The sequence below is a fragment of the Bos indicus genome, chromosome 13 (genome assembly GCF_029378745.1).
Source record: "Bos indicus isolate NIAB-ARS_2022 breed Sahiwal x Tharparkar chromosome 13, NIAB-ARS_B.indTharparkar_mat_pri_1.0, whole genome shotgun sequence".
Lineage (NCBI taxonomy): Eukaryota > Metazoa > Chordata > Mammalia > Artiodactyla > Bovidae > Bos > Bos indicus.
The window spans coordinates 74,195,585-74,217,117 of NC_091772.1; the positions used below are offsets into that span (position 1 = coordinate 74,195,585).

Sequence of the window (21,533 nt, forward strand, 5' to 3'; positions counted from 1 at the left end):
TAAAGCTCAACATTCAGAAAACGAAGATCATGGCATCCGGTCCCATCACTTTATGGCAAATAGATGGGGAAACAGTAGAAACAGTGGCTGGCTTTATTTTTCTGGGCTCCAAAATCACTGCAGATGCTGATTGCAGCCATGAAATTAAAAGACAATTACTCCTTGGAAGGAAAGTTATGACCAACCTAGACAGCATATTAAAAGGCAGAGACATTACTTTGCCAACAAAGGTCCGACTAGTCAAGGCTATGGTTTTTCCAGTAGTCATGTATGCATGTGAGAGTTGGATTATAAAGAAAGCTGAGCACAGAAGAATTGATGCTTTTGCACTGTGGTGTTTGAGAAGACTGTTGAAAGTCCCTTGGACTGCAAGGAGATCCGACCAGTCCATCCTAAAGGAGATCAGTCCTGGGTGTTCACTGGAAGGACTGATTTGAAGCTGAAACTCCAATACTTTGCCACCTGATGAGAAGAGCTGACTCATTTGAAAAGACCCTGATACTGGGAAAGATTGAGGGCAGGAAGAGATGGGGACGACAGAGGATAAGATGATTGGCATCACCAACTCAATGGACATGGATTTGGGTAGACTCCAGGAGTTGGTGATGGACAGGGAGGCCTGCTGAGCTGTGGTTCATGGGTCACAAAGAGTCAGACATGACTGAGTGACTGAACTGAACTGAACTGAGGGCAGTTTTATTAATGTTGTTAGGCTTCAGATCAACAGGGTAATACTGTAAATAATTACATATCATTACTGAATATTTATAGATGAATTGGCATGATGCCACTGATTAGCTGCAAACAGAACAAGAATAAAGAATCAGTTCAGTACAGTTCAGTCGCTCATAGTTCCAACTCTTTGTCACCCCATGGACTGTAGCACGCCTGGCTTCCCTGTCCATCAACTGCTGGAGCCTATTACAACTCATGTCCATTGAGTTGGTGATGCCATCAAACAATCTCATCCTCTGTCTTCCCCTTTTCTTCCCGCCTGCAATCTTTCCCAGCATCAGAGTCTTTTCAAATAGAGCTAAAGCTGGAGTTTCAGCTTTAGCATCAGTCCTTCCAGTGAATACTCAGGATTGATCTCCTTTAGGATGGACTGTTTGGATCTCCTTGCAGTCCAAGGGACTCTTCAAGAGGCATCTCCAACACCACAGTTCAAAACTATCAATTCTTTGGTGCTCAGCTTTCTTTATACTTCAACACTCACATCTATACATGACTACTTGAAAAACCATGACTTTGACTAGATGGACCTTTGTTAGCAAAGTAATGTCTCTGCTTTTTAACAGGCTGTCTAGTTTGGACATAACTTTCTTTCCAGGAAGCAACTGTCTTTTAATTTCATGGCTGCAGTCACCATCTGCAATATTTTTGGAGCCCCAAATAAATAGTCTCCCACTGTTTCCCCATCTATTTGCCATGAAGTAATGGGACCAGATATCATGATCTTAGTGTTCTGAATGTTGAGTTTTAAGCCAACTTTTTCACTCTACTCTTTCACTTTCATCAAGAGCCTCAGGTTCTTCTTCACTTTCTGCCATAAGGGTGCTGTCATCTGCATATTTGAGGTTATTGAAATTCCTCCCAACAATCTTGATTCCAGCTTGTGCTTCATCCAGTCTGGCATTTTGCATGATGTACTCTGTGTATAAGTTAAATAAGCAGGCTGACAAAATACAGCCTCGATGTACTCCTTTCCCGATTTGGAACCAGTTTGTTGTTCAATGTCCATTTCTAACTGTTGCTTCTTAACCTGCATACAGATTTCTCAGGTGGTCCATCTCTTTCAGAATTTTTCACAGTTTGTTGTGATCCACACAGTCAAAGGCTTTGGCATATCAAAGAGACCGAAATAGATGTTTCTTGCTTTTTTGATGATCCGGTGAATGTTGGCAATTTGATCCCTGGTTCCTCTGCCTTTTCTAAATCCAGCTTGAACATCTAGACACTCATGGTAAGAGGGTAACAGGCAGGAAGACCAGGGGTCTCCAAAGGGAGGAACTAGACTGCAAGTGTCAGACATTTTTCTCTCTCTTAAGTGGCAGGAGGAAACAAACCAGCGATATTTGTTTCCTTCTCTATATAAATTTAAAAGGAGGTTTCTCTTAAAATACTATGTTGCCATAATGACACCTGGTTTCCCCTGAAGTTAACTACTCTCAAACCTAGAGATAACCAATGCATTTTTTATGGAAATGTTTGTCTTAAGATATGCTAATGTGTTATGCATTTACCCCAGACTCTGTCTTCAAGTCGGTTCTGCCTCATAGCTCAGAACCTACTTGACAAACCAGTATGTTATACTCAGATATTGTTCCCCTAATCTATGTAAATGAAACTATTTGTATGGTGATCTGCCCTTCTTCAATATTCAAGTTAATCATTTTATGGCCCAGGATGAACCATTTGGTGCCAAGATTATCCCAAAATGCATCTTATGGGTGAGGGACCTGGTGCCATTCTGAGTTTTAAGACATTCCTTTCTTTCATTAACAGACTGCTAGTGTCTATATAACAACCAGCTGAAGACTAGCAGAGGGGTACTCTTTTCTGCCCCCTCTGATGCCTATGTCAGAAGCTTTCTCTATCTTCTCTATACTTTAATAAAACTTTATTACACAAAAGCTCTGAGCGATCAAGCCTCGTCTCTGGCCCTGGATTGAATTCTTCTCCTCTGGGGGCCACGAATCCCAGCGTCTTTGCGTGATTCAAAAACAACCTTTCATGGTTCATGTACTGTTGAAGCCTGGCTTGGAGAATTTTGAGCATTACTTTGCTAGTGTGTGAGATGAGTGCAATTGTGCAGTAGCTTGAGCATTCTTTGGCATTGCCTTTCTTAGGGATTCAAATGAAAACTGACCCTTTCCAATCCTGTGGCCACTGCTGAGTTTTTCCAAAATTTGCTGGCATATTGAGTGCAGCACTTTCACAGCATCATCTTTTAGGATTTAAAATAGCTCAACTGGAATTCCATCACCTCCACTAGCTTTGCTTGTAGTGGTGCTTCCTAAGGCCCTCTTGACTTCACATTCCAGAATGTCTGCCTCTAGGTATGTGAACACACCATGCTTAATATCTGGCATGAAGGATACATAAGAGTATTCTCCATATGTTGATCATGATTGGAGCTGGACAATGATCCAGGGGTTTATAATACTATTTTCCATACATGTGTTTGCTTGAAAGCTTCCACTATTGAAAAGAAGGTGTGAAGGCTCATGAGTTAATGGAGAAAGGCATGGAAGAAAACCCATCATTGTGTTCACTTTGTTTAGGTCATGGGCACCAGAATATAGGAATATTGAGGGAATACTGATACTTTGACCTATTTGTGAAAATGACAGTCACTCAGTCATGTCTGACTCTTTGCAACCCCATGGCCTGTATAGTCCATGGAATTCTGCAGGCCAGAATACTGGAATGGGTAGCCATTTCCTTCTCCAAGGGATCTTCCCAACCCACGGATCAAACCCAGGTCTCTCACATTGCAGTCAAATTCTTTACTAGCTGAGCCACCAGAAGCCATCAGAAATACTAATTTAGTATTCTTCCTGTTCCTGGACCAGAGCTCCTATAACCATTGGATTTCCTAAGAGATGACAGCACCAAGGGAACATTTTACCATGTGAGTGAGGTGACAAACAAAGCCTCAGTGGAACCATAGAATGGAGGTTGGTTGTCTGGATAACCAACACCTGATTGGGGGCTGGAGTTTTAACTTCCACCTTTGCCTTTTCCTTGCACCCATACCTCAAGGAGAGGTGAGGGTTTGAAAGGCAAATCTATCACAAATGCCTAAAGATGTAATGAATTGCGATTTGTCGTGAAGCCTCCACAGAAACCTCAACAGAGCATGTTATTCATGGTATTCTAAGGAAGTGAGATCCATCCAGGCAAAAATATGGGTGTTCTCCATCATGGCTCACTAGGGCCAGTGCAGCAGCCTGCGCAGAGGCCTCTGATTCTGCCTTCGCCCCCTAGAGACCACTCTCCACACTGCAGTCACAAGAATCCTGTTTCAAGTGAATTCTATCCCATGGGTCCCATGACCAATCCCTCATTGACCAAGAGTCAGATTCTGATTTTTATAGTTTTACAAAGCTCTTCATGACCTGTCCCCATGGCCTCTCTGTCTCATCCCTTTCCATTCCCCACCTCCTCAACCCACTCAGCTCCAGTCACCCTAGGCCTGTCTGCTGCTCAATCACACCAGGCACATTTTTGGGACCCTCTGCTCAAGGCCTCCTTATCACAGAGCATTTCCCTGGGCCTCACTACCCTCCTTTATCCCCATCAATCTCTTTCTTCACAACACTCATCATGACCTGGTATAGGATTTTCCCTTGTCTTTATTGTGTGTCTCCCTCCTAGGAGGATATTATTTTACTTTTTTTTTTTTTAACAGCTGTTTCCCTACACACACAAAAAAAACTATGCTCTCAGAACCAAAAGGATACAGTTTGATAAAATTTTCTAAGTAAATGACTCTCCTATTTCATACTCATGCTAAGTGCCTTGTCATTGAAGGGAGTGGATAGAGTAAAATTCTTGTTAATCTCTATGAAGATGAGGCCTGTCAAAAAATAATGAGTGTAACTGTCATCTATATCATTATAAGAAAATAAAACATAGTCTCATAGTGGAGCAAGAGGAAGGGCATTGAGTCCTGACTAATGTCATAGCAGCCTGGGAAAAGCAGTCTTGGCCCCAAGAGCAAACTCAAGGAAGTACTGCATTTCTTGTTCTGCCTGCAGTTGCCTGTGGAGGGAAGATGCTCACCTGCCACTCAACTCTCCGATTAATTTCATAACAGGGAAATGATCATTATTTGACACATATACTCGGAAGTATTATGAGAAAATGTAGGTAAGTCGACAAGTCTTTCAGACTAAAACTTTTGGTGGAAAACACACATCACTGACCACAAATGTGTAAATTCTTTGTACTCATGACTGGTAATCCTTTCAAAAACTAGAAACATGGACTTCCTGCTCTCATGAAAAAACTACAGATGGAACTGTCCCAGGACACAGAGCAAGTAGGTAATAAGATCAGGACAAGACAAACACAGTCTGTCACAATCCATTTAAATAAGTGCCCGAGTCTGCCAGGAATTCTGAAAATGCCAAGAAGTGGTGGGGGATTTAGAGTTCTCTTCTCAACATAATAGAGTCCCCAGTGTCTGAGCTTCACCCCACACACAAATGGTAGAAAAGAGACAGTCTAAGTTTGTCCCAGACACTAAACATGTGGGGTCACTGCCAACAGTAACCAGTTCCCCCATACACACTGGGCATCCAGAAGTCAATTCACTTCTGATGCTAAATCCTCAGAGGTGACCCAGGCCCCACAGGGTAAGGGCTTCATCATTGAGGACTGCCCACACTTCAAGAGTTGATCATGACCCCTGGGGTCACTTAACACTTGTGAACAACTGGCTATAAATTCAGAGATCCCTTGACCCACCTCCCATGTTGAACAAGTTATCAGAACCACTCACTGAATTCAGATAAGCCCTTTATATACTTTCCCCAGTCATTACAAATGATAAAACTCAGGGACAGCAAAATGGAGGAGAAGCATAAGGCAAAGAGGGAGTAGGAAATGCTGAGTCTCCACGCCATCTCAGGACATGCCTACCTTACAAACCCTTGATGTTATCACCTCCCTTGAAGCTCTCTGAATCTAGTATTGATGGGTTTTAATTGAGGGTTGGATAGAGGAAATTTGATGGAATCTTTGGCCATTGTTAATGGAACTCAGCAGTATCAGTACTCACTCCTCTCCCCAGAGGGACTGGGGACTGATCACTCTAACCCTCTAATCATCTCATGGCATGTTCCAGATCCAGGCACACACAGACTATCTAAGGCTTCATCCTCCACTTATCTCATTACTTATAGAAAGATAATAAATTCCAAGAGTTTTAGGAGGCCTGGGGCCTGAATCAGGACAAGGATCAAATGCAGATCTTTTTACTATTTTCGCACTCATCTCACATGCTAGTAAAGTAATGCTCAAAATTGCTGAAGCCAGGCTTCAGCAATATGTGAACCGTGAACTTCCTGATGTTCAGGCTGGTTTTAGAAAAGGTAGAGGAACCAGAGATCAAATTGCCAACATCTGCTGGATCATGGAAAAAGCAAGAGAGTTCCAGAAAAATGTCTATTTCTGCTTTATTGACTATGCCAAAGCCTTTGACTGTGTGGATCACAATAAACTGTGGAAAATTCTGAAAGAGATGGGAATACCAGACCACCTGACCTGCCTCTTGAGAAATCTGTATGCAGGTCAGGAAGCAACAGTTAGAACTGGACATGGAACAACAGACTGGTTCCAAATAGGAAAAGGAGTATGTCAAGGCTGTATATTGTCATGTTGCTTATTTAACTTATATGCAGAGTACATCATGAGAAACGCTGGACTGGAAGAAACACAAGCTGGAATCAAGATTGCCGGGAGAAATATCAATAACCTCAGATATGCAGATGACACCACTCTTAGGGCAGAAAGTGAAGAGAAACTCAAAAGCCTCTTGATGAAAGTGAAAGTGGAGAGTGAAAAAGTTGGCTTAATCAACATTCAGAAAACAAAGATCATGGCATCCGGTCCCATCACTTCATGGCAAATAGATGGGGAAACAGTGGAAACAGTATCAGACTTTATTTTTGGGGGCTCCAAAATCACTGCAGATGGTGACTGCAGCCATGAAATTAAAAGACGCTTACTCCTTGGAAGGAAAGTTATGACCAACCTAGATAGCATATTCAAAAGCAGAGACATTACTTTGCCAACAAAGGTCTAGTCAAGGCTATGGTTTTTCCTGTGGTCATGTATGGATGTGAAAGTTGGACTGTGAAGAAGGCTGAGTGCCTAAGAATTGATGCTTTTTAACTGTGGTGTTGGAGAAGACTCTTGAGAGTCCCTTGGACTGCAAGGAGATCCAACCAGTCCATTCTGAAGGAGATCAGCCCTGGGATTTCTTTGGAAGGAATGATGCTAAGGCTGAAACTCCAGTACTTTAGCCACCTCATGCAAAGAATTGACTCATTGGAAAAGACTCTGATGCTGGGAGGGATTGGGGGCGGGGGCAGGAGGAGAAGGGGACGACAGAGGTTGAGATGGCTGGATGGCATCACTGACTCGATGGACGTGAGTCTCAGTGAACTCTGGGAGTTGGTGATGGACAGGGAGGCCTGGTGTACTGCGATTCATGGGGTCACAAAGAGTCAGACATAACTGAGCGACTGAACTGAACTGAAAGTGGTTTTTAGGGATGGGGTAGAGTCTAGCAATAGACAGTGTCAGAGATAAAGCTCATGATTCTGTAAAATGAGGTGGGAGATTTTTATTAAAAACAGAACACATAATGACAATTTTTGAGAGTCAAGAAATGTCCCTGGAGTTCAACTGCTCACTTCCCAGAAGAAATCCAGAGAGGGCTGGCAGCATCCACCACACCCCTCTTCCTCCCTCTTCTTGCACTCATCTCCTTTTCCTCTGGTCTGTAGAGGAGAGGTGAGCTGGGACTTACTCTGGGCCTGGTTGCTTGTTTCACCTCCAGGAATGCTGGCCAGAATGGTGCCCAGGGGAAAGAGCAGGACTGCAGAGAAGGAGAGTCTGCTCATGTTTGTGTCCTTGCAGCAGGGTGTCTATGGAAAGATGGGGGCTGAGAGTTTGGTTTACATCCCAGCAGATGGGTAAGAACAGGTGAGAGGAGGGGAGTGAGGAAATGGAGGATTTGGGGTCAGTCATTTACAATGTGTAATCTCCCCACCTTCCATTGTCCTGCTTCTTCCTGTGTGTGTGTGTCTGCTCAGTCACTTGGTCTGGTCTGACTCTTTGAGACTCCATGAAATGTAGCCCACCAGGCTCCTCTGTCCTGCTTCTGTCTACTTGGGTAAAATGCCCAAGAACTACAATTCTCAAACTTGACTCTGTCTGTGGTTTCATGAAAACACAGAATATGATTCTACAGGTGGAATTTTGTCCAATATGGTCACACAAGGAGCATCCCAGCACCTAGAGCAGTGTATGGCATGTGATGGTTGGTCAATGAGTGGATGAGAGCAGATCACAGGACTGTTAAGTGATCAGCAGTGTGTTAGTCCATGTCCTCCTTTATAGCCTCATTCAGGGGTCTTCATATCTATTTCTTAGTGCTTCCCCTCTCACATTAACCCACCTACTTCAGAAGACAGGAATTACCCTGGTAACCTTCTGCAACTGTTGTGGCAGCATCTCTACTGGAACACACAAGCTCTTTACCTGGCAGTGGTCCAGTCAGTTCCTGAGCTGGGGAACGGCATCTCCATCTGGGGCACAAACCCTAATAATCTGAGTAGAAATAAAGTAAAGGGAGTGGGCATAAGGGAAGCAGAGACATAAACACATCTCCAGAGCATGACCACCCACTGCCCCTCACCTGATTTCACCAACAGGAGAGCTACCTGCCAGAGTGGACCTCAGGGCCTGGAGTGGATTTCAGGGATCTTGGAATATTGCCTACAACCCAAGCTCCAACACAACTCTGGACTCTCCACTAGTGCTTTTTTGAAAAGAGGACCTCAGTTCGAGTTCCAGTTCTGCCTTTTCCTAACTATGTGATCTGGGACCAGAAATTACCCACATCTTCATTTGTTACATGAAATCATGTTACTCACATCGTGAGGCTGTTCTGAATCATTGGAGGCCATAGACATATATTCTTCTCCCTGCAAAGTCAAAGTCCTTTGAAATAATAATAACGATGAGCAATTATGATAATTAACACTTAATCCCATTGACTAGAGAGTCAAACAAAGACAAGGTGGGGTGGGAAAAGGGTTGGACCTGGGTGAGATCAATCACTGAAGCAGGAGGGCTTTCAGTTATCTCTGATGAAGAGGAGACCTCGTTGGGACTGAAACTGGGACTCCACTCTGGCACTAGATCAGTTTCCTAAGGTCGAATTTCTAGAATATGACACCACTGCAGTCAATTTTTTGTTCCTTTTCTTACTACAGTTGACAGCACATTTAAAGAGCAGTCAGGAATGGAGGAAACTAAAACTCTGTGTACTTTTAGACACTTAGCCTTGGTCCATGGTGTTCAAAGCATATTAGCAGTTTAACCAACAGTGGTTCTCAAAATATCCCAAAATGAGGATTTCTTAATGCAGATATCATCATCCTCTTTATAAAAAAAGAGAACCCGTGGCTCAGAGACAGGAATTGACTTGCCCATGACCACACAACATAGTGAATTACTAAAGCCAGACTCTTCATTAATACCAAGTCATTTTTATTACGCTGTCAAAAACTAGTAATTATTAGTAAAGATTAAAGAATTTGATATTTATAGTATCCCTCTTACTCTTATCATGTCTGGACAATCTTTATATGCTTGCTCGGCCAAAACTTGAACTAAGCATTTAACCAATACATCTCTTCAATTCTCATCACAACTTTTTGCAATTGATAGAGAAAGAGAAAAACAACCTCTGAGTTCCAAGACCTGATCTGGTACCACAATGGGCCTTCTGTTCTTCTGCTTGATATAAACATTTTGTAAAACTTAAATATCAGATGAGGGCAATGTGTACATTGTGAAAAATCAAGACAAAAATAGGACATTGGATAATCATGTATGAGCACTGAGCAAAGGAGCTACATTATACAAACCACCAATATGACCAAGCATCTTCCTATTTTGAATGACTGCTATTGCTTGATCAAGTACAGCTCTAACCTCTGTCTAGTCTTCCCTTCTTAGAGTTAAGACTAAGATACCCAATAAGAAAACTACCTACTTCCTAATACAATCTATCCAGAGCAAAGTCAGTTTCCTGAAACCCTCCCCAAACTGACCAAGCACAAGCTCACATCCTGTTTGTTCTAACACTGTCTTTTTTAAAATTAATCAATTTATTTTAATTGGAGGCTAATTACTTTACAATATTGTGGTGATTTTTGCCATACATTGATATGAATCAGCCATGGGTGTACATGAGTTCCCCATCCTGAATCCCCCTCCCACCTCCCTCCCCATCCCATCCCTCAGGGTCATCCCAGTGCACCAACCCTGAGCAACCTGTCTCATGCATCAAACCTGGACTGGCAATCTGTTTCACATAAGATAATATACATGCTATTCTCTCAAATCATCCCACCCACGCCTTCTCTCACAGAGTCCAAAAGTCTGTTCTTTACATCTGTGTCTCTTTTACTATCTCGTATATAGGGTCATCATTACCAACTTTCTAAATTCCATATATATGCGTTAATATACTGCATTGGTGTTTTTCTTTCTGACTTACTTCACTCTGTATAATAGGCTCATTTCATCGACCTCATTAAAACTGATTCCAATGCATTCTTTTTTATAGCTGAGTATATGTACCATAGCTTTCTTATCCGTTCGTCTGCCAATGGGCATCTAGGTTGGTTCCATATCCTAGCTATTGTAAACGGTGCTCTGATGAACATTGGGGTACACGTGTCTCTTTCAATTGTGGTTTCCTAGGTGTGTATGCCCAGCAGTGGGATGGGATTGCTAGGTCATATGGCCATTCTATTTCCAGTTTTTTAAGGAATCTTCACACTGTTCTCCATAGTGGTTGTACTAGTTTGCATTCCCACCAATAGTGTAAGAGGGTTCCCTTTTCTCCGCATCCTCTCCAGCATTTATTGTTTGTAAACTTTTTGATAGCAGCCATTCTGACTGGCATGAGATGGTACCTCATTGTGGTTTTGATTTGCATTTCTCTGATAATGAGTGATGTTGAGCATCTTTTCATGTGTTTGTCTAACATTGTCTCGATAGGATAGCACTTTGTTTTCCAAGATGATTCCTGTTCTTTGCTGCAGTGAGTAATAAACCCAATGAGAAAAAAATAAATAAATAAACCCAATGAGTTCGACTAGAAAGGGGAGTGCTTGTAGTGGTCTCTGGCTAGAAATATTAACAAGTACAAGGCGTCTCCTTTAGTTATTTTATAACTAAAGTAAGCAAAGCTCAGAGATGCTGGAAAATTTGCCCAAGACTACGGGAAGTGAGTGGCAGCACCAATACCCTCTGCATTTTTGTTTATTGCAATGCTGGGCTTTCTGTGGTCCCCAGGCTTCACTTTCCTCATCTGTCATAAAACAGATACTCTCCGTTCTTCAAAGGTGCCTCCATTCTACATCTTCCCAGAGGCAGAACAGGAAAACATCATCAAAGTCCCTCTATTGGGAGGACGGGGACCTGACAAGTTAGGAAAAGAATACAGCAGCTAAGTGCCATTTTTACACCACCATTTCCTTCCTTGAAGAAGTTTTAGAACGATTAATAGAATAACGAATCAAATACTAGCACAGAGCCTGGGACACCGAAAGGTAATTGTCCTTCTTTAACCGAAATAAAAGTCCCCTTCTCACATGTGACCTCAGGAAATTACATTCCTTAGAAATGTGCACAACTGAAACTCATGCCCATTCTCCTTCTGAGAGTCCAGGAGAGAAAAAAATGCCCCCAAATCTGAACTGGATTTAGAAGAAAGAAAAGTTTTCATGTTGAGGCATATGTCTCCCAGAATCCTCAATTCTATGTAGATTGAAGTGGTTATTAAGAGGTCGATGACGCTATAATGAATTTGCTTCCTATGCCAGTAGGCCAGTCTCTGGACAGGGAAATGGGAGGTGCCCACTATCTGCAGAACAGTGAGAAGGACCACCATTTCCATAGGCCTCATTTGTTAAGGTTTGTAGTTGCAAACAACAGACTCCACTCCAGTCAGTTTAATTTTGAATATGCATTTATTGAAATATAAACCATGTATTTGAAGCTACAGAAAGGAAATTTGCGACATCATCGTGGAGTCAAGGGGCTTCTTTATCCCAAACTCTTCTCTCATTATTGATACTGAGAATTGGAGGCTGGAAATTCTACCTTGGCCACCCACAAGGAGAGCAGTGATGGTGGGCAGGGGGATGAAGATGAGGATGCCGTGAGGATGGGGGTGAAAATGAAAATCCTGTGTTACATTGCAGGCTCTGTAGTTACTCTGGTCATGAGGAACGCGCTCTTACATTCATTCCTTCCTTCCTCAAATAATTATGAACTGACTCCTTGGTGAACTGAGCTAAGTGCTAGGGGTAAAGGGAAGACATGATCTCATGGTGCTGAGAGCCAACTGGGTGAGGCAGAATTAAGGCATGTAGACCGAGGAGGAAAGGAAATAGGTAGGTTGTGCTGAGAAGTGTAATGGAAAGGACTCCGAGGAGATGGAACTGTTTCAGTGGCAGCCACAGTCCAGCCCTGCAGGTGTCCTCCTCAGACTTCACATTTTCTGGGGACCACTCCCAAGTCCTCTGCAAAAAGAAAGGAACTTGTTGAGTGCCATCACTGTAGCTCCAAACCTGGACACCCGTCATCTTGACAGATCCTAGATTTTCCAAAATATATAAAACCACAGTCCTCATGACCCAAATTGCCAACAAGAAGGAAGTGAGTTTTCCAAGCCTACGTGGGGCACCTAGGAGCACTGCAGACCTGCCCTGGAGGGTGGCTGAATCAGTGTTCCCATTTGAGAAAGAGGAGCATGTGATTAGGCTCAGATGATCACAAAGAGGCATCTGGGGCTGACCTTCTGCCATTCTCTCCCTGGAGAACTCGCTCAGCATGTGGTTTCACAGGGCACTGCAGCCTCTTCTCCTGGCAGAGGTGAGGAGGAAGACTGTGCAGGGTGAATGGTGTGTGGCCCCCTGAGCTCCATCTCTTTCCCCAGCCCTTCCCCTCCTCCTGTGCCCCACCTCTGTCTTACCACAGGGACACTATCCCTTCACCACAGATCTTCTTGCAGCTCCTTTCTGTGAGGAAGTTGTTCTTGTTACCTCTGCAGCCGCCATATATAAAGACTTCACAGCGCCTGGTCTTGGCACTGTAGAAGTACCTCATCTTCTGCTTATGACAGGGACCTGGGAATGCTGGGTCCAAGCAGATGCTAGGCCTAGAAGATGTTGGAATGGTAGGGGCAATGGGTCAATTATGAGGTGGTCATAACAACTGGGTACAAGGTCAACAACTGGAATCACCATTTTGTTTTTCTTTTTTTTTTTTTTTCTGCATTTATTTATTTTTTTTAATTTCATTTTACTTTTTAACTTTACAATATTGTATTGGTTTTGCCATATATCGAAATGAATCTGCCACAGGTATACATTTTTTTTTCAATAGAGAATGTTAGGGCTGTGGGGGGTGGCCAAATTGAAAAGCCCATTTGGAAACCTTCTTTGGGGACAGAATTATAAATGTTGCAGAGCATGACATGATATAGTAATCATGTACAAATGTATTTTTCCTCATGATTTATTTTAAGAAAAATTGGTATAATGCCTTTGATAAGCCTCAAAAACTTCTACAAGACTTCCCTCGTGGTCCAATAGTTAAGAATCTGTCTTCCGACGCAAGAATCCTGGTTTTAATCCCTTGTCAGGGAACTAAGGCCCCATATGCCTTGGGGCAACTAAGCAGGCAAGCCACAACTACTGAGCTTGCTCCCCACAACTAGACCCTACCCACCCAAATAAATCCATAAATGCTAAAAAAAAAAAAAAAAAAAGAACCCACAACTCTACAACCACACAAAGAGATCACAGGTAAAAAATATTCCCTATATGTCAATAATTACTGGGTCTGGACGCCTGAGTTTTATAATACCAGGTAGTATCTGTGCTTATGTGTATGGTACAAATTTTCCACCATTAATAAAAACTGTGAAGGAATCATGCCATACCAGTCTGTTTACTTCTGTAACCTCATCCAAGGACCATATAAATTGAATAGTGATACTATTTACATGTTGATACTGGGATTATAAGATGAAATATGTGTTTTTTTCATTCTTTATCTGACACTGAGTTCCTAAAAATCTTGGTATTTCTTATGTGATGAGAACAGTAAAACTGTCTTCTGCTGTATGAAGTCGATGATTTTGAAAAGACCCTCATAACCCAGAATGAGCTCTTATTGCGAAGGAGAGGACTACCTACAGAAGGGTTGAAACTTGCACTGCTATCCTCCCCGTGGTCTTCTAGCCTCTGTCTGCTCACCTTCCCCCAACCTCAGGGAGGGGAGAGGAACTGTCCATTGAACAATCTCCAATGGAAAACTCTTACTTACTGTTCGCAGATAAATATACATGATAAAATCCACAGACAGTGAAATGGAGGAGATGTGTAGGGCAAAGAGGGAGTGGAGGTGTGTGGACCCCCATGCCCTAGTGGAACACAGCACCCTCACATCACCCTCTTGTATTCACCACTTGGAAAACTCTCTGAACCCCAGTATTTGTGGATTTTTATAGAGGTTTCAAGAAATAGACTTATTGATTGAATCATTGGCCATTGGTGATTGATCTCAATCTCAGTGCCCTCCCCTCTCCCCAGAGGTGCAGAAAACAAAAAACCTTACTTACCATATTTGAGCTCCTTTACTGAATGTTTCTCCAGTCACTTTCCATGAGCTATGAAAGAGAGTAAATTTCAAGAGTTTCAGGAGGCCTGGACCATTAAACACGGAACGAATCAAGTATGGAAAAGAAAATAACAGTCAAAAAAGGACAAGAGAAAGGGCCTGGAGACGTAGTAATATTGTTTCAGCCTAGGTCCCACAGCCTACCACACAAGGACTATGTTTCTTGCTTTCCCTGAAGTTGCTCTCCTCCATGGTTCCACATCTTTCAATTAGTTTTAATAATAGAGGAATAATCATTATCTGATAAAGAAATATTTTTACTTGTCCAAAGCAAGCAGGTAGAGAATTTTTTTTTTTTTTAGATTAACACATTGGGATGGAAAATAAACAAATCTTGCTGTGAAATGTGAATTTCTATTCACATTTCTTTCTATTCATTACTCGTCATCTGTTCAAAGAACTCATGTAACATGTTTCCCCTGTTCAGATGAGGAAACTGCAGATGGCTTGCCCCAGGACACAATCATGTGGGTCGTAGGGTCAGGAAAAGATACCGTGAGGTCGCAACCCATCGATACACTACCTGATCCTGCTAGGAGCTTGAAAATACTGATAACTGGTGAGTGTTTCTGGGAGCAGGGTCCTACTTTCCTTACTCACCTCTCCCCAAGCCTCATATGAGCCCTCAAATCACAAGGGAAGGTGAGTCTGTGTTTTTTTTCCTGAAGCGAAATACGTGATTTCTGCACTAACACCATCCGGTTCCCAACACCCGATGGGAGAACCAGTTAATTGACTTCTGACACAAAATCTGTGGAGTTTGGGCCGATGCCACAGGTTGGGGGATCTAGATTGTCCTCTCTTCAGAAGCCAGCCATGTGGTCTGGAGTCACTCATGCTTCTGACCAAGTGACTAAAAATGAGAGTTTCCGTGACCCCACCTCCACGCATAATAATCAGGGGAACTGGTGACTGATCTCGGGAATACTCTTACTGTTCTCAATCAATGTACAGGGTAAAACTCAGAAAGAACGAAATGCAGGAGATCTGTACTGATCCCGGGAACACTCTTACTGTTCTCAATCGATGTACAGGGTAAAACTCAGAAAGAACGAAATGCAGGAGATCTGTACTGATCCCGGGAACACTCTTACTGTTCTCAATCGATGTACAGGGTAAAACTCAGAAAGAACGAAATGCAGGAGATCTGTACTGATCTCGGGAACACTCTTACTGTTCTCAATCGATGTACAGGACAAAACTCAGAAAGAACGAAATGCAGGAGATCTGTACTGATCCCGGGAACACTCTTACTGTTCTCAATCAATGTACAGGGTAAAACTCAGAAAGAATGAAATGCAGGAGATCTGTAGGGCGAAGGGGGAGTGGAGATGTGCAAAGCCTCCATGCCCTGGTTAGATGAGCACCCTCATATAACCTCCTTTTGTCACTGTCCCAAACACTCTCTGAATGCCAGTATTCTGCATTTTTAATGAGGTTTCACTAAATAGGCATATTGATAGAATCACTGGTCAGTGGTGACTGACCTCAATCTTAGTTCCCCTCCCTTTCCCCACAGGAGCAGAAAGTTCAAACCTTTATTTCCTTCATGCCTTGCTTTAACCACTTCCTTATTAAACCGGATCCCACACTGGCAATCTTGGCACCTATGAAAGACAAAAATTCCACAATTTTCAGGAGTCTTAGACCATGAGCTGGGACAAGGTTCAAATATGGATAATAAAATGATAATCAAAAGTGGACAAGGGAAAAGGCCTGGAGACTTTGCTAATATTATATCAGCCTTGTCCCAGGAGCCAGCCACACAAGGGCTGTGTTTCATGCTTTCCCTGCAATTGCTCTGCTCAGTGGTCCCAGGTCTTTGTGATTTATTATTATAGTAGAGGGATAATCATTATTTGACACATAAATATTCTTTCTCACCCCAAAGCAGTAGATAGAAATATCTTTTCAAATGAACATATCCTGGTGTTAAATGAGCAAAATTGGCCATGAAATGTGAATAAACTCTTTGTATTTATGACTGGTAATATGTTCAAAGAACCCATGTAATAGGTATCTGCTGTTGAGATGAGGAAACTACAGATGATTTTCCCCAGGACACATGGCATGTGGGTGGCAGGGTCAGGACAATCCATCTGATATACTATCCTATTCTCCCAGAAACTCTGAAAATACTGATAACTGGTAAGAGTTTCTGGGTGCGGTGTCCTATTTTCACTACTCACCTCTCCCCAAGCCTCATGTGAGCCCTCAAATCACAGGGGAGGGTGAGACTGGGTTTTTTCCTGACATGAAAATTGTGGTTTCTGCTCCAACACGATCCAATTCCCAACACCCAATGGGAGAATCACAGCCAACCGACTTCTGACACCAAATCTGTGTAGTACAAGCAGATGTCAGGGTTCAGGGATCCAGACCATCCTGATTTCAGATGCCAGCCATGTAATCTTGAGTCACTCATGCTTCTGACCAAGTGACTAAAAATGAGAATTTCCATCACCCTACTTCCAAGCTCAGTAACTTAATAGAGCTGCTGATCCAACTCAGAAAACCCTTATTTACTGTTCTGACATTAATATACACCATAAAATTCAGAAACAGGAAATGGAGGAGATGTGTAGGGCAAACAGAAGGGGAGGTGGACAGAGCATCCATGTCTCAGAGAGCATAGCACCCTCACACAACCTTCCTTTGTTACCACCCTGAAAACTCTCTAAATTCCAATATTAATAGATTTTTAATGATGTTTGACTAAATAGGCATGTTGATTGAATCATCAGCCAGTCGTGATTGGTCTCAATCTCAGTGCCCTCCCCTCCCTGCAGAAGTACAGAAGTTCAAACCTTTAAGTCCATTTTTGGAGATATGTTTCTGCAACTCTTTTAGTATATCTGATCCCACTCTTAATAGTCTTGACACCTATGAAAGAAAGAAATTCCAAAATTGTCAGGAGTCTTAGACCATGAACCAGGACAAGGATCAAATATGGATAATAAATTAATAGTCAAAAATAGACAAGGGAGAGCGCTTGGAGACTTTACTAATATTCTATCAGCCTTGGTCCCACAAGCCAACCACACAGGGCTGTGTTTCTTGCTTTCCCTGAAGCTGCTCTGCTCAGTGGTCACAGGTCATTCTGATTATTTTTTAATTCAGGAATATTCATTGACATACAAATATTCTTTCTACCCCCAAGCACACAGGTAGGGAAATTTTTTCAAATAAATTTATCTTGGTGAAAAATTACTGAAATTGACCATGAAACATGAATAAACTCTTTACAACTGGGGATATTTTCAAAGAACCCATGTAACAGGTATCTGCTGTACAGATGAGGAAACTGTAAATGACTTCACTAGGACACAGGGCATGTGGGTGGCAGGGTGAGGACAAGATGCTGTCTTGTCACAACCCATTTGATATACTACTATCTTATTCGGCCAGGAACTCTGAAAATACTGATAACTGGTAAGAGTTTCTAGGTTCAGTGTTCTACTTTCATTACTTCCCTGTCCCAGGACTCACCTGAGCTCCCAAGCACAGGGGAGAGGGAGTTGGGGTTTCCCTGGCACGAAATACGTGGTGCCTCTAGCAACAACATCCAATTCCCTAAATGCTCACTGAACGTCCAAAAAGCCAGTTTACTTCTGATAAAAAATCTGGGAGTTAGTACAGATTCTCTAGGTTGAGGGCTCAAAACTGTCCTCAGTTGAGGCGTCAGCCACATGCTCTCGAGTTCCTCATGATTTGACAAAGTGGCTAAGCCTCAGAAGTTCCATTACCCCACCTCCATGTTCAATAATTCAATAGATCTGATGACCAAATACAGGCAGACCACTCACATACTGATCTCACATTATCATTAAGGATAAATCAAGGGACAGTGAAACAATGACATCTGTGGGGAAAAGTGGAATGGAGGTAGTAGGCGCCTCCACACCTTACAGAGCACAGAACCCTCATATCACCACCATATGTTACCACCCCAAAAGCTCTCTGAATGCCCATATTTATGGATTTTTATTGAGATTTAACTAAACAGCTGTATCAATTGAATCATTGGCCACTGGTGACTGTTCTCAATCTTGGTGCCCTCTCCTCTCCCCAGAGGTGAAGAAAGTGCCAACCTTTAAGGATGCCATCAAAAATTTTTGAAACTATCCCTTTTAGTATTATTATTATTCTATTTTACTTTTAGTGAATGTTTCTCGGGTCCTCTTCCATGGCTGATCTCCAGGCCTATGAAAGATAGAAAATTCCAAGAGTTTCAGGAGGTCTGACCCATAGACTAGGGCAAGGATCAAATATGGAGAATAAAATAATAGTCAAAAAAGTACAAGGGAAAGGCTCTGCCTGGAGACCTTACTAATATTGTATCAGCCTTGATCCCAGGAGCCAACACACACAGAGTTGTGTTTCTTGCTTTCTCTGCCATGGCTCTGCTCATTTATCCCAGGTCTTTCTGATTAGTTTCAATAATAAAGGAATAATCCTTATTTGACACCTAAATATTCTTTCTCACCAGAAGGAAGTAGGTAGAAAAATTTTTTTCAGATTAACATGTCCTGGTGGAAAATGCACATGATTCACCATGAAACGTGATTCAAATCTGTATATTCATGACTGGTAGTCTGTTCAAAGAAGGCATGTAACTTTTTCCCCCTGTTCAGGTGAGAAAATTGCAGATGACTTGCCCCAGGAAACATGACATGTGGATGGTAGGGTCAGGACAAGATACTATCATGTTATAACCTATTTGATATGCTACCTGATTCTGCCAGGAACTCTGAAAATACAGATACCTGAAAACAGTTTCTGGATTCAGTGTCGTACTTTCATTACTCCCCTGTTTGGAACATCACCTGAGCCTACAAATCACAGGGGAAATTGAGTCTGGATTTTTCCCCGACACCAAATGTGTGATGTCTCTACCAAGAGCAACCAATTTTCCAAATACCCACGGGCATCCAACAAGTCCATTTACTTCTGATCCAAAAACTGTGGAGTTACTGCAGATTCTGCAGGTTGAGGGCTCCTAACTGTCCTCAGGTCAGATGCCAGTGGCCAGGTCTAGAGTCACTCACACTTGTGACCAAATGACTAAAATCAGGGAGTCCATGACCCTACCTTCATATTCAACAAATCAATAGAAACTGTGACTGAACTTAGGAAAAACACTTGCTTACTCTTCCCAGGTAAATATACAAAATAAAAGACAAAGCAGTGCAGTGGAGGAGATGTGTAGGGCAAAAGGGGAGTGGAGGTGTGCCCAGCCTCCACGCCCTAGTAAGGACTGCACCCACACATCATCTCCATGAATTCACCAGCCTGAATGTTCTCTGATCCCAGTACTTATGTATTTCTTTCTAGGGTTCACTAAACAGGCATATTGGTTGGATCATCAGCCACTGGTAATTGATCTCACTCTCCCTCACCTCTCTGCAGAAATGCTGGAATGACAGGTGGTGAAAATTGTAACCTTTAGAGGGGTGTTTGAGGTTTCTTGGAGACCAGCCCCATCCTGAAGGTACCTTGAGTTGCCTTTTGTGATTCATCTTGTATCCTGTAAATTAAGTAAATTCCAAGAGTTTTAGGAGCCCTGGGCTACTAAGCATGAGAAGGATCAAATATGGATCTTTTTATTACTACAGTGCAGTGAGGTTCAGGGGCAAGGCAGAGACCAAGAATAGAGAGTCTCAGAAATGGAGTCCCTGGTTTGGTAGAGTTGGGTTGGATATATACATATACATATACATATACATATATATATATATATATATATATATCACCAAATCGCTTCAGTCGTGTCCAACTCTGTATGATCCCATAGACAGCAGCCCAGCAGGCTCTGCCATCCCTGGGATTCTCCAGGCAAGAACACTGGAGTGGGTTGCCATTTCCTTCTCCAATGCATGAAAGTGAAAAGTGAAAGTGAAGTCGCTTAGTCTTGTCCGACCGTCAGCGACCCCATGGACTGCAGCCTTCCAGGCTCCTCCGTCCATGGGATTTTCCAGGCAAGAGTACTGGAGTGGGATGCCATTGCCTTCTCCAATATATATGTGTGTGTGTGTGTGTGTGTATATATATATATATTTGAAGATATTTCTTCGTGAGAGTCGTGATGTCAGTGGAGTTAAAAGTTTGCACTTCAGACTTCCCTGACAGTCCAGTAGTTAAGAATCTGCCTGCCAATGCAGGGCTTGTGGGTTTGATCTCTGCTTTGGGAAGATTTTGCATGCAGCGAGGCAGCTAAGCAGGTGAACCATAACTACAGATCCCAGATGCCTAGAGCCCCTGCTTTGCAACAAGAGAAGCCACCCCATGAGAAGCCCACATACCACAGAGAATAGCCCCCATAACTAGAGAATGTCTTCACACAACAAGGAAGATCAATGCAGCCAAAAACAAACAAAAATCCTGTCCAACATGGCAGGAAAAAAAATCCCAAGAGGGTTGCAGCACTCACCCCACCCATGCCCCCCTGCTCTTGCCCTGGACTCCTCTCATTTCCCTCTAGGGTGTAGAGGAGAGGTGAGCCCAGACTTACCGTGGTCATGGCTCTTATTAATATCCTCTGGGGTGCCATCCACCAGGATGACCAGGAGGACGAGCAGCATTGCGGAGAGGAAGAGCTGGTGCATCTTCATGGCCTTGCAGGAGGTCTCCTGAGGATGCTGGGGATGGACTGAACTTTTAATATCCTGGCCGAGAGGTGAGATGAGGTGATGAGGAGGGGAGGGGGAATGGGAGGGGCTGGATCAGTCCTGTTTATTGCATAATCTATCTAACCGTTACTTCTGCTTCTCTCTTCAGGGGCCAGATATCCAAAAATAGCAGGTCTCAGACTTAATGATGCCTGTGGCCTCATGTAAACCTAGATGGTGATCAGACAGGTGGAGTTTGTCCAATATGGTCACTCAGGGAGCATCCCAGCACCTAGAGCTGTGCCAGGTATGTGATGGATGGTCAGTGAGTGGATGAGAGCTGATCAAAGGACATTTAAGTGATCAGCAGTGTGTTAGCCCATGTCATCCTTTTCAGCCTCATGCAAGTGTCATCTCACC

The 21,533-nt window shown here is 42.9% G+C and overlaps 1 protein-coding gene across 1 annotated transcript in view; it reads right to left on the reverse strand.

Moving 5' to 3' along the window:
• The window catches only part of LOC109567800 (trophoblast Kunitz domain protein 1-like), a 69,530-nt gene extending 48,414 nt beyond the window's left edge, over window positions 1-21,116 (reverse strand). The window contains exon 1 of the mRNA XM_070800676.1: window positions 21,017-21,116. Within this exon, the coding sequence (XP_070656777.1) occupies window positions 21,017-21,116 (100 nt within the window). The remainder of the gene's footprint in view (window positions 1-21,016) is intronic.
• Between the last annotated feature and the right edge of the window lie 417 nt (window positions 21,117-21,533).